This window comes from Puntigrus tetrazona, chromosome 14, assembly GCF_018831695.1.
Source record: "Puntigrus tetrazona isolate hp1 chromosome 14, ASM1883169v1, whole genome shotgun sequence".
In the NCBI taxonomy this organism is placed as follows: Eukaryota; Metazoa; Chordata; class Actinopteri; order Cypriniformes; family Cyprinidae; genus Puntigrus; species Puntigrus tetrazona.
Window position 1 is genome coordinate 24,800,924 of NC_056712.1, and position 13,869 is coordinate 24,814,792.

The 13,869-nt window shown below is 40.0% G+C and overlaps 1 protein-coding gene across 7 annotated transcripts in view; it reads right to left on the reverse strand.

The window, feature by feature from the left end:
* diaph2 (diaphanous-related formin 2) overlaps positions 1–13,869 on the reverse strand; it is a 350,703-nt gene that overhangs the window by 220,322 nt on the left and 116,512 nt on the right. For 6 of the 7 annotated variants that reach the window (XM_043256805.1, XM_043256804.1, XM_043256806.1 and 3 more), the window contains 4 exons: positions 10,162–10,280; positions 8,952–9,016; positions 7,657–7,761; positions 3,262–3,324 (listed from right to left, as the gene is read on the reverse strand). In XM_043256805.1, coding sequence (XP_043112740.1) covers positions 3,262–3,324; positions 7,657–7,761; positions 8,952–9,016; positions 10,162–10,280 — 352 coding nt within the window. The remainder of the gene's footprint in view (positions 1–3,261; positions 3,325–7,656; positions 7,762–8,951; positions 9,017–10,161; positions 10,281–13,869) is intronic. The other variant, XM_043256807.1, reaches the window with a different exon arrangement.

Here is a 13,869-nt window from a genome sequence, read left to right on the forward strand (position 1 = left end):
TAAAAAGATAAAAGCAGATGGATGACTTGGGGCCGCTGTGGCCTTCCCCCCGGGCACTGGTTCCCTCAGCAGCACTGAGCATCTGCCTGTCTAGCGTGCAGTGCACCGCCTCCTGAGAGCCAAGAAGGGGCCAGCGCTCAAAGGAGCCTGAGCCTACCGCCTGATCTTCTCACTGGGGAAACCGGGACACAGCAATTCCTGAGGGGTAGGTAGTCACATTGAATATGTAAATAAATAAATGGCAGATCGCTGATGTGACCGGTAGACTCTTCTGGAATGTACACACCTGTCAAGTGTTTGGGCTCTCAAAGGGGGCGATTTGACAAGTGTTGCACAAGTGGTAAAGTAAATGTACGCAAGTCTACATTTGTATGTGGTGGAACGGTTAACTGGGTGTAGGCTGGAGGTTTGTTTTTTCCCCATCCTGTAACACAGGGACCAAAAGAAACAATCATCTAGTGCTAAACGTGTATAGAAATTGGAAATGTGAGGAACTGAAAAAAAATCAACTAAAGAATACATGAAAATAATGTTTTAATGTCAGAACTTTTAATGATTATTTATGAATAAAAATTAATCTTTAATTTAATGTCTTAAAAAATAGTTCTTTATTTAATTTTGTTTGCAACTCCATGTGCCAACACAAATGCGGAATCTAAGACACAAAAAGAGATTAATCAATCAATAGGTGTTTGTATTATTATTATTATTATTATTATTATTATTATTATTATTATTATTATATTTTTAGATTTAAAATATTAAATAACTACTATATAACTTTAGAAAAACAATAACCCACAATTTGCTTTAGGTCAGAGAAGAGTTCATTCTGGACCCTGTTGCAGGAATTATTCAGTACACAGAAAGTCAAACACAAAGATAAAGAAATTGAGATGAAGCTTTACTCTAGGTAACATTAGGCATTATGCAGAAGCATAGTATAACCAATTTCTATGGGCCTCGTAGGATTCCTGTAGGCTTGGCTCATACACACACACACACACAATTTAAAAGCCATTTCGGTTTCAGATTAGCAACGGAGAATGAAAAAGCGACTGACACTGAGGGCATAACTCAAAATAAACAAGCATGGTGAAGTTTATGATGATCATCTGTTATTGTTTTTAAGACGTAATGACATAAGCGTTCATTCGATCCTTATGGAACATACTTAACTGTGATTACACCGAATGACAAGATGACAGTATCGATATTTGTTTGCGGATGAAATATGGAAAGCGCTTTGTGTAGACTGATTCATCTCGTTTAATCATAAAGCATAACAGATGAGAGTAAACCATTAGACTTGATTAACATGTAAATTGCCTCTGTAATTTGCTAATAGATTGAGCGTATGAATAGGATGCAGCCACCTGAACCTTTAGCAGTAATGAGAAGAGTAATCGGGCTTGAACGCTCATGCAACTGGTGGCGACAGGCAGTCGACCTCTCTGCTCCATCCTCTAGATCCTTAACCTTGAGCCACAATCCACAGGGATTTTAGCCAAGTACCTGTTTCTTATTCTTTATTTTACTTCCTTACTTTTCTGGTAACTGAAAATAACTGAAGTTCACAAGATGGTCTCCAGGAAGAGAAGCCATTATGGAGGAGTCAGGGCTCAATTCATCCGGTTACTGATAAGACAGGGGGTGGTAAATGTCCTGACAAATCTGCTCGCGACAGAATAAACAGGTATTTTGAATCATTGATAAAGGGTGGCCAAGTCTCTTTAGCAACAAATGATATGCAAATGCTTCAATTAGAAGTCCCAATAGTCCAGATATGACTTGACCTTTGGATGATTACAAACCATTTTTCTCTCCCCTTTTCTCCCTTTTCTTCTTCATCTCAAAACTTACTTTGCGCCTCATTCTCATCACTGCTTAGTGAAAAAGTTTCTCATTTTCTGAAGCAATTCCCCTCTCTGTGCTCCAGCCTCAGTTCAGCTGATTAGGAGAATGATATGCGTCGAGCCACATTTTTATATGCATTACTGAGTGTTTGATTACACAATGCAGGCAGTGGATTGTTTATTAGAAGGGAAATTAAAAAGGTGTAGGAGCATCATGCAGGAAGCTGAGGTCCCTTGACGAGTACCCTGTCCCTTGATTATGCGTCTGTCAATCTCCGGCCCGTTGTGACCCATTTTCTCTTTTAAGTTTAATACAAGAGAATGGCAAGCAAATTAGCTGCTAAATTAGAGCACCGTCATTTCCGCATCGCTTTGGCCCTCTGTGGCAGCTTGTGGTGCGCTGCAGACCCTCCAGCCACAGTTCTGGAATGCTAATCAGCCTCCGGCACACAATTTTCTCTAACCATACCCCTTATTCTCTTTAAACAATATCCATCATTTAGACCAATTTTACACCCAAAACCCATTTTAAACAGGAAAATGTTTCATTTAGGGCTCCTTTCCCCCTCTGTTTTCATTTTGGCTTCTTATCTTGCTTTAAAAAGCAATTTACGACCCAAAAGTCTGGTTTGATAAAGGTCTAAGCTGGCCACGGACCTGAATTCGCTGGCCAACTCCCACACCATTCAGCAGCACTAATTAGCAGTCAGCATGTCTGAAACTATCTGTTATATATGGACAGGACAATATCAAGGAGACAAGCATCCATTTACACTCTCAACGGGTGGGAGGGCACTCTGAGTAGAAACAGTCACAGTTTGGGTAATTAACTAGGGCTAACACACAATTAAACCATCCCAATCTCATCTGTGATGAGAAAGAGGCAAATTCAATTAGATTTGGTTACTACTGAGGGTTACAATACTCTAGTTAAATGGAAAGATGGGGTTTCGTTTTGCCTTCCAGCTGGAACTGGCTCTGGGAGCCTGTTCCATCTCATTCCTGTAGCTCATGTGGAAGGGAATGATTCTAGCAACCTAAAAATAAGGGAACAGACAAACTACTTGCTTCATATGACTTTCAAGCTACTAGGAACTAGAGGTATTCACAGTATAGAGATTGTGTTTGGAGAGATTCACCCTCACAAGCTGTTTATATGCTGGATACGAGGTAAAGATTATGGCCTAATTGTGTAGCATGCATTTGTAATGAATGGTTGCACAGCATCTGTTGAGAGTCTTGAGACAATACAGAAAATCAAAGCCCTGGCTGATCAGTGAGAGGTAACAGCTTTGATCAACCTGTTAGACGGTATAAAATAAAATGCTGATTTTCAAAGATGTTTGGCGGGTGGCTGCATTGAGCATGCTGGGAAGGCGGAGGGAAGGGTTGGGAGAACACCCACCTTGCTGTTTCTTTCGCTGATGCTTTTCTCTGCCTCTCTTAGCTTGTCTCTCTCACTAGTCAACTGGACAGGTGAGGGTCAGACAGACAGATACATAGACAGACAAAGCAATGGTAAGGAAAAGAGAGATTGCTTAGCTGGAAGAGGAGAATAAAGCAAAAGCCAAGTGCCAACTTTATTGAAGGTCACATGGCAATAAAACTTGGGGACAGCAAGAAACTGAATGCAAGCAGCCTATTTGAACATTATCAAAACACTGTGTTTACCTACTAATGAAGTAATACAGGGTTTCATTAGCAGTTGTTTTGTGCTTTGCAGAAGTGAATTTATAAATTAAGAACATCATTAAACACCCTCACACAGTTTCAGTTCCGGACACAATTGAGCACAACAGTGCCACCCACTTTTTGTCGACAGACTTTAAATTATTTTGACCATAGAGAAGCCTTAATAGGAGTGGAATGGGGGAAAATTTTAAGAACAAAGTCTCTGAAGTCTTTTAAGTTATCATTAACAATCAATTTCCCTATGAAGAAAATTAATATAATTTTTACTTCTGGAACCAAAGTGTTGCAATCTATCGACTTCAGTCATTTCCATGATGCTTTTGTTCCAACAGAGTCCATTTCAAAGGAAAGTTTGAGGCACAAGAGTAGGAAATGCACTAAATTGGTTGTTGTGCATCTTTTAGAGTTGCTTCTGGAATCCTGTTCTTTCAAGTCCTTCCCGTCATTTCACTGCCTTATGATGCGCTCAGTGAATTTAGCTCAAGCACTTAGATTCAGTGATGCTTTGCTCCCGCTTTGAACTTGCTATGAGCAGCCACTTTTAAAAAAAGAAAAGGGGAAAAATAACATCTTAACAGCCTCTTTCATTCAGAGGAAGCATACTCTACTGCCTCTAAAATACACTTATATGGTGCAGCTTCCCCATACTGAACGTAGGACAGAATCAAATATTAAAGATTTGTAATGGAAAACAAGATGGATACCTTCATGGTGGAGACAGTGGAAAACTTTGATCACATTTGAAATGTTGTCCTTGCTTAAAGTGTTTAGTAAGCTTTGTTACTTTTGTTTTTTTAGCTGTAGTTATTTTTGATGATATGAAGGGCAGAGCAGCAGCCAACACATTCAACATTGTCAAGAAGAACAGCAGCATCTTCATATTCCTTGAGATCTTTACTCAAAGAGCGAGGGAAAGAAAGAGAGAAAGATGGCACACATGCACTGCATCTCAAACAAATCAACCTGTAAAGGTGAATGGCTGAGCTGTGTCCCCTGATACTGACCATGGCAACAGCGCAGGGCACATGGCAACCAGCCCTATGATTCAAGAGAAGTGCTGTCCTTATCGGCATCATTACTGCCAGACTCCTTGCCAAATCCATCCCGGCAGTGGCAATAAGACGCAGGTCCAGCCCTGCACTGCACCATAATGTTACGAGTCCCATGTTGGTACAGACAGCTGACCGCAGAGCTTTCTGAAACCTATCAAGTGCTGCAAAAGATTTCACCCTCCATCTCGTTTGGGTTCTGAATTATTAAGCTATCGAGCTACTGTTCGATTCTACATCTTTGACACTATTCCCTTCCTGTTGAATGTCCAAGAGAAAATGTAAGAGGAACCCTAGTTGCACTTTGTTGCCGTTAATCTTACGCAATTACTGACTGCAGTCAAATCAAGAAGGGGAAATATCAATCCACCAAAAAATGAAAAGAGAGAATATGGTCGCTTGCTTATTTAAAATTGGGCATGACAGAACAACTGAACAGGAGGCCTAATAATGCATGCACTCTCATTAACTCTTAAAAATACATGAAATAAAACTGCAAAGCTCTTTTATTATTTCATTCTTCCCATTTCACATTCAGCCTGTCCGAAATTTCTGTACCACAGCTTTGATGAGCTCATCCGACTATTATTTTCGCATGAGCTGTTGCGTTGGTTCTTCTGAATAATGGCTCTCTTCAATTATGTGTAAAAGGCAAATCTGTTGATAAGCATGTCTTTGCTGTCATCTCTTTGTTTCCTTAAACCTCGATCACCCTAATGGCACAAAATAATGTGCAAATGTCTGACAGTCATGCTTTTCCAGCTCAACACTCTTGAAGTGTACATCATAATGTAACCTACTGAGTCTTATTTTAGAGAGAATGTTATTTTGAAGCTTTTGTTATTATGAAATCTTATAAATTCATTAGAATTGATTTAAATTACAGTTTTCACAGTACAATGTGTTTCGAAACCAAGTTCTACTTCCCATCTATACCAGACGACCAAAGAACAAGAAGTCAGCAAGTGGGTTCAAGTGTGGGTGAGCGTAGTCAGTTTTCACGGTGATAAGTTGTGCACCCACAACCTGACAACATTGTGAAACTGTAGTGGGAGAAGAGTTTTACACCGGCTGTCTAATAAAGACTACAATTTGTCAGCTTTGCGCATGACAACTTATGAGTTTATATCCCTTTCAGATGTGCCAAAACACCCACGGGATATGTGCAAGACTCTCATGCTAATATCCTGGTGCTTCTTTAGCAAGAGCATTATATGTTCTCTACCAGAAGCACCAGAAGTCTGTTCATGTGAATGTTCTGGAGCCACAGCTTTGAACGTGCCATCAGAGTGCACATTTGGAAAGAGTATGCGTCTCCAGGGCTCCACTTTGCTCCTCTACCTGTTAATGTGCTGAAGATGACTGAGCTTCAAAGAGAAGGAGATCGCCTTGGGGCAAGACTGAAGGACACCCAGGGAAAAACAACAGCCGAATAACACTGCGATCCAGGAAAGCAAAGCAGGGGAGAGCAGGTGAGCAGTCATTAACGGGGTTGCTGTGTCCGTGAGGAGGGACGCATTGGGTGCACGCAATATGGCTCGGCATGAATGAGTGTAGAAAAGGAGGGATGATGGTGACTGATGAGGAGCAGAGCGCACAGAGGCCTGGGCTCATGAATATGTGTAGGAGTTGAGAAAGTGATGGACGAGGCAGATGGAGGAAAGGAAGGAGGCAGAGTGGGTAACGTGCCGTGATTCGGCTCTCGGGGCAGATGAAGTGCAGGGGTGAGGACTGCACACAAATGAAGTGTCGGGCTCTGAGAAGCTCCGTTTTGCACGGGGAGGAACCCATTCCAGCTCCGCCTCCACTAATGTGCCAATTTGGTAAATCTGTGAAAATGAATGGTGGTCCAAGCTGTCAGGGTCCTTAATGACAGCAACTCATCTCGGTTTGAAGGTGGGGAGGCTCTTGTTGGGAGAAGCTGAGGGCAATAGGGCTTGGAAATGCTGAGAGGTAAGTAAACAGAAAGACAAAGTGCTGGCTTTTCCGACCGCAATATATTTGGTTTCTGGAAAACTATTTACGCCGTGGATGGCGCTTCACAAATGGTGAATTTTTTATTTTTTTCCCCTCCTATTAAACTCTATAAGCTAGCAAGCAAGCTACTTCTTTTGTCCCAAGGCAGCACTAAAATCTAAAATGTTTCAAATTGGGTTTGGTAGGAAATAGCAGTCATTTTGCGGGAGAAGGACTAAGGGTTTTTCTTGACAGGAACGATGATGTGAGAGCCAAAGACGTAACGCAATCCCTCAAAGCGTTGATACAATAGCTAGGAACAGGCTGCGATGGAGCAATTGAGAAAAATCAAATCCAACAATTTGAGGGGGAGATTGGCCCTTTATTAAATCATACAATCCCCCAAGTCTTAAAATACCCACTTAGAGCACCACTGCATTCACGATAAAAGATAAAAAGGTTTCAATTTGACCAAATTAGCAGAGTCTCTCCCTTCGCCGCCACATTAGAAGTTGCATTACCATTTGAAGCAGACAGAGAAATACTGCTTCATATGACCTCACAACATAGAAAATAAGCTAGTGATCCTAATGTGCTTGTATAGCTCATTTTCAGGGCATTTGATGAGCTGAGACTCTGAGCGTCAAGTAGGTTTTATGATGGAGACAAATAATTTAATGCCTGGTAGTCTAATAGCCATTGGAGAATAGCTGGGGCAGTCTAGAAACCAGAAAAAGTAGAAGTGTTGCTTCACGGATCTGTTGGATAAAGGGCTCTTCTAAGGCAATGTGAACTACAAAGCTCTCATGAGGGAAGATAAGAGAAACCTCAGCGGATTTGAAGCCTCTGAGAGTACAACAAAGCACAGATCGCTCCTGTGGTATAATCAGTGCCAATGGAAGGGTAAACTATGCATGTTAAAGGTGATCGTATGGGGCACGGCATCGTTGGTAGCTTCCATTAGCGTTAACCTGCGATTGATACCCTTGTGTAGAGAGTGCAGAGCAGCTGAATGGTCACAGCTATGGGGCTGCTTGTGAACCTAAAGTTGTGATGAGAGAGAGCATAGCATGTACAGTCGGTTATGGTCCAAGTGTTGTTACCTGGGCCTGAAGGGTGTTGATCTGAGTCTCTAGCTCCTTGATTTTCTCCTCCTGCTTCTGCAGTTCGGCCTTCGCCTCCTGCCGTGCGCTGAACTCCTCATCGAACTAAAGACAATAACACACAAATAATAACATTGGCATAACTTTTCAGATTTCATAAACCACAGGAGACATCAACAAATGTAACATGTCTCTCCACCTTCACTATCATCATCATATTGATCCAAGATTAAGCATTTACCAGCTGCAACTTATCTCTGAGTCTTATTCACTTATAAAGTTATCTAACACGTGCAAATAAAATTTTGATGAATATGGATCTAAATAATACAGAATTAAAAGGTTTTGGGTCAGTAATTATTTGGCAAGGATGTATTAAATGGACCTAAAACACAGTGAAGATGTTTATATTATTTAATTTAAACTATTTTGAATTTTTTGTAATGGCTTTCTTTCGAGTTCTTCCACAAAATTATCAGGCATTTGTTTTTAACATTGATAAAAACAAGATGAAATGTTTCCTGAGAACATTGGAATGAGTTTTGAAGGACAACTGAAGTTTTAAAAGTGATACAGAAGACTGAAGTAATGGCTGCTAAAAACCAGGTTGCCATTACAGGCATAAATTACATTTTAAATGTATCACACTAGAAAAATTGTAATAATATTTCACAGTTTAATTTGGATTAAAAATAAATGCAACTTAGGCAAGCATGAGAAACTTCAAAAAAAAAAAGTATATTAATTATAATATTAGATACATCACATATTAAATTTACGTCCATGTATAAAAAATTGCTAGACACGATCGAGTGTTTTCAGCTACCCAGTATTTGTACTACAGTACTACAGTACAGTACTGCTATTAAACCGCAAGCCTCAGAAGTCTGGCTGAGTTGGGTAGGAAGCAAGAGCATAGATACATGAATCTCAAAGCATTGTGGTATAAATCTCTTGGCTTCACTGACAACACCAGCAAGTGTTAGCATCCTCATGAACCTCCAGAGGAAATGTTTCAACTGAAAAAAAAAATTACAATATTGTTCATTGGGGCCTTTAAGACTATTTGAAACGGTGCCTGTAAATAGTGTTCCCAGTATGGCACAAACAAGCTTGCAGATTGGAGCATCAGCATTGATTCTGCTTGCACTGATACAGATCATGTTGCTCTGCTGCCAGCTATTGATCAGACGAGAACAATCGATGTGCTGTCTCACCGCTCATGGGAGAAAAGTTTGGTGACAGAAGCCTGGTTGCATACCAATAGCAGCACCCAGGGTGATTAATAGACTCACCTTTTTGGATAATTCAGCCGCTCTCTGCTCGCTCTCTTCCACTTTGGCTTTATCCACGCACTGATCTGTCATACACAAACAGTCGGGTGCATGAAAACGCACAAAAACACACAAGTATATGTAAATTACAAGGTGCATTGTTAACACGATGCTTAAGATTCCACATCAGACACTGAATAAAACAATCAAAAGAACAAAAAAGCGAACAGAATAAAATGAACCTGTCAGTGTCTCATTCCCCCCTCCCCTCTGGAGATTTGTATTCCGTTCTGGAGGTTTGAGATGTAAATTTAAAAACGGCGCCCCACAAAATCTGTTTTCAACTCATTAAAGTAAGGGAAGAAGTGAGAAAATCTAACATTTTTTTTTGTTTCTGCAGATGGGTCTGAAAACTTTTAATGAGCCTTTGTTGGCAAGTTACGAAAGTGTTAGTGACAAAACACAAAAGGGGGGCAAAGAAGGAAAAAAAAGAGGACAAAAAAATTTACATCACCCTTATTTTATTAATTCCTTTGGTGTCCAAGAACTTGGATGACAAAACAATTGGCAACAAATGATTTCCCCCGCAACATTTAATCATAAAACAAATGGAGGGGAAAAAAGTCCAGGATTGCAAATATAACCAGTACAGCTGAAGTCGTGTTGCGTTTATAAGACATGACATGCCAGCCAGGTTTTGCAGATAATGTTTTATTTATGCATAATGAGTGTACCTTATCTTATGTGTCAGGTGAGTGCAGGTGTTTCAGACAGGGCTCTCACGGGGACCAGGGAATGATAATTAGATCTACTCCAGGAAATGGTAAACTTTTATCAACTGCAGTTGCGCCTCCCTCAGCGCAGCGTGATTTCACAGTTATGTTAGACAAAATGTAGTGTGAACCAGTGCAGGATTGTTATAATCAGGCTCTAGACATCCCATTAAGCCTCAAAAATCTTTCTGGCGGATTTCATTGAAGTGGTATAACTCAATACTGCTCTCTCGCTTTTACCTAAAGCTGGTTACCGAAACCTGAAACTCCTCTTTATTCATTCTGAGATTTCTGACCACTTTATCAAATGGCCATACAGTTCAAGACAGAATTGAATAACCTGCAAACCCAGTTGTGCCAATGAATAATAACGTAAAAGGAGCTGTGCTGAGGTCTAGTGTGGCGTTCAACGCCAAGACGTTTTCTTCAAGACCCAGGAGACCTAATCTCAGACCTACCGATGAGATGACTGAAGTCCACATCCAGTCGCTCCCTGTAGGCGAAATCAGGGTCCATCCCACTGCGGTGGAGGACGATCTGGGACACACACTCCTCAATCACCTTGTAATACTGAGGCCTGTAATAAAAAGAACGAGTACAGCGAGAGTGAGAGGGCAGAGTATGACAAGAGACAAAGCCGTTAACTTCATATAAAATACCGCCTTGTGCATTCCTGCGAGGACAGCTCTTCATAAATCATCTGGTAAGACATATCTTTTAATGGTATTTCACGGCATTGAATTAAGGCTTCCTTCGGTACATAATGAAATCACTAACGGTAAAGTGTGCAGCCGGAGAGCGGTTGGGTGACTTTGTCCATTCAAGGTGAAGACAAACCGACATCCAGGCCTCCATGCTTCCCCCTCTAATTTGCAATCATCTTTGGCAATTAAGGGCAGCAATAAAACCTGAGACGCAAATCTAATCAGTGTAATCTGTGTAATTAGTCGCACAATGGCAGGGAAAACACGGCCTCGTGTTTGGAGGGGTGACAATGACGGGACGGGGAGTAAATGGGTCTGGGACTAGACACTGCCACGGCGCTTAGTGTGTGACCTTTTCAGAGTTATATTACCAAATTTAATTGCAAGTGACATTTAACAAATACAATGTCGACTTAAGCTGAGCTCCGTAGTGGCAAATAATTATGTTCCAAGCATGACCTTGAATGTCTCGTGTAGGTATTCAATTTTCCTTCCAGAAATGTGTCGTCCCCTACTCCTGGCTTCTCGACACAAAACAAGCTTTTGAATTCTAATGAACGAGCATGACTTTAAAAATGTCTCTGTGCTAAATAATTGCGCCACAACTCTTAGTTAAAGCCACTTAATTCTACAGCATTACATTTTTTAATCTACAAACAGTTTTGTTTGATAAACAATATTTGGAGGGGAATATAGATAAGCTATTGGATTAACGGCAGAGCTTGTTGACCTAAAGTAATTTATGCGACAGGTGTGTATTTGCACTTATGTTTTCTTAACATATTTCAGTTTTATTTGCTGCTGTTATGGCCTGAGTGCTGCTAGTAAGGAAAATCAAGATTGAATTCAGCCACAAAGAGTGACACATTTAATATTTTAATACAAAAACAGATAAAAGAAAAAAATTATATTCAAGCATTCAGATGCTCCTTTATTGTTGTTAATGTTAACTATGACTGTAATTATTAAAACACTTTTCATTAACTGAAACAAAGACAAATATTAGTTTTAAAAAATGTCTTTTAATTCAGTTATTTACAAAGGCAACAAATATTAAAGATATTTAAAGTACAAAAACACTCAAATTAATTGAAATTACTAAAAATATTTCCTTCAGAAAGCAACAAAATATTTATAAAATAAAATATTTATTTAAACGGTCAAAAAGCATTTAAAAATAGTACAATGAACTGGAAACTAAAAATATAAAACACAAAGCTAATTCAGAATATTTATAAATATTGCATTTTAAACATAATACAACACTCACTCTGACTGAAATCTCATTTAACAAACTGTAAAGTACAAAAAGTACATATTTTTAAAAATAAAAGAGCTGAATAATAGAATCAGGACTACACCTCTTGTTGTAACATTTAAATATATAAGAACATAAACTAGCTATTAAGGCATTACCATAATTGGATGTCTCTCCAAGCTCAATGACAAATAACATACTCAAATAACCGAACAAATAATCATATTCATACAATTTGCCAATTCGAGGCCTTGTTGTAAGAGACACGGCAGCGATGTGTAATAAGCGTGCAGAGGGGGCGGACGGGGTGGCTGGAACTGATAGGGCTGAGAGTGTCACCGAGCCCGGCTTAGTGGCAAGGCCCGAAGCTTACGCCTGTCACTGATGTACACCATATCATTATCTCAATAAGCCGCCCTATTTTCTCAACATCCTGGCTACCACCACTGCCGCATGCTGGATAGAACCGGGAAGGAGACGACTGACCCAGAACTGTCACACCCCACCAGAGGAGACGGCATATGTCCCACTCATCAGAGCCGCTCTTTCCTTCTCTCTCAGTCTGGCACCTTCACTGTCTGCCTCTCATCTCCCATCCAACCCCTGCTCCACACTGCCCATCTAATCTTCACATCAGTCACGGCCAAAAGTAGAAGATGTGCTCCATATACTCTCCCTCTGATCTACCTTCTGTTAGAGAGTCTTAGAGAGTTATTGCCCGACGTCTTCCTTCCTCTGCTCTAAAAAGTAGTAAAAAAAGAAGGCTGGAGGGCTGAAGGACACCGGTAACCGTTATTAAATCGTTCTGTTTATTTTATTTCTTGTTATTAAACAAATTGAGGGAAAACTTTCCATTCAAATAACCAAGGACAGAGTTGAGGGCACAGAGTTAAATGAGGATAAAGGTGTCTGGTTGTTTTGCTGGAATTAAAGAATGGCTTTAAATCAAACGGTGCGATCTATTGGCACGGACAGCTCTCCTTTATGGCTGGCTTTGATCACCAGAGTACCTCCCAACACCTATGAACAAGAGCGACGTTGTCGACTGATGCGGACTAAAGCAGAGAGATGCCACCAGCCTATTCTTCCCTCCCTCTCCTTGGAGACTCGGCCATCAAAGCGCACACTGATCTCAAGGGATCCCTTTAATCTAAAATTATAGCCATACAATTTCCCAACCAGCCAATCCAATCTACATAAAACGTCTCACCAGGTTCAAAGATGTCAGCGATGAGAAGTTTATAGAGTGACCGTGTAAAGTGGATGCAAACAAAACTCTGTATCCATCTCTGAGAAATGTTTTAATGCAGATAAAAGTGTCATTGCTCGAACATCACTCTTAGCAACGGCTCATGTGTTTTGTATCAGATATTTCTCGTAAAATTTCGAAATGGGAAGAAACTTATTTGAGTTGATATTAAAAGGTCTGATTTCTGTGGGATTACTAGGGCGTTTTTCTCAAGAGAAAAATATGAGAGACAGGAGACTTAATTTTCTCATCATTTAATCTCATTGGCGTCTAAAAGAAACAATTGGAGATGTTAAAGAGTTTCCATTTGTTATTTTTCTTTCCTATGGGAGAGAGTCTTTAATAAGTGCATGCATTTTTAATCAGCGTTTGTAGTGATCCTGTTTTCTGCCGACAGAGTTACAGACACAGGGGCGGGAGGGATGGCACTGAACGAGAATCTGCCTTACTACTTGCTTAATGTGTTTTCTATTTCTCGCTTTTTCCAACAAGCCGGGCAATACATTATTCATGGCTCAAAGTGAGCAGCAACATGTCCATGGTAAATTCCCTCCCTTTCATCGCTTCGCTCTTCCTTCTTTATTAAATATTTTACCTCAGCAACAGGTCTGATGCAACAGTGAACCGAAATGATCAGTATCATTTCTTCACTTTTTGACAGACGCGCAAACTCTGAGTGTGGCTGAACATGCAAAATAACTCTCTCTTCTAAATAAATTATCATTCAAGACATCGTTAAACAGCAAAAAACAACTAAAAATCTTATATCTTGATAGGAGTCGTTTTTTTATGATTACAAGGACACAGCTATAAAGTTAACTTAGCTTTTTCTACTTATATAAAAAATACCCCAAATAAAACATATTTATTTTAATTTCTTAATCTTAATAATCATAATCTGTGAATTCTCATAATCAAGAATGATTATTGAGTCAATAGAAAATAAGAAAAATGT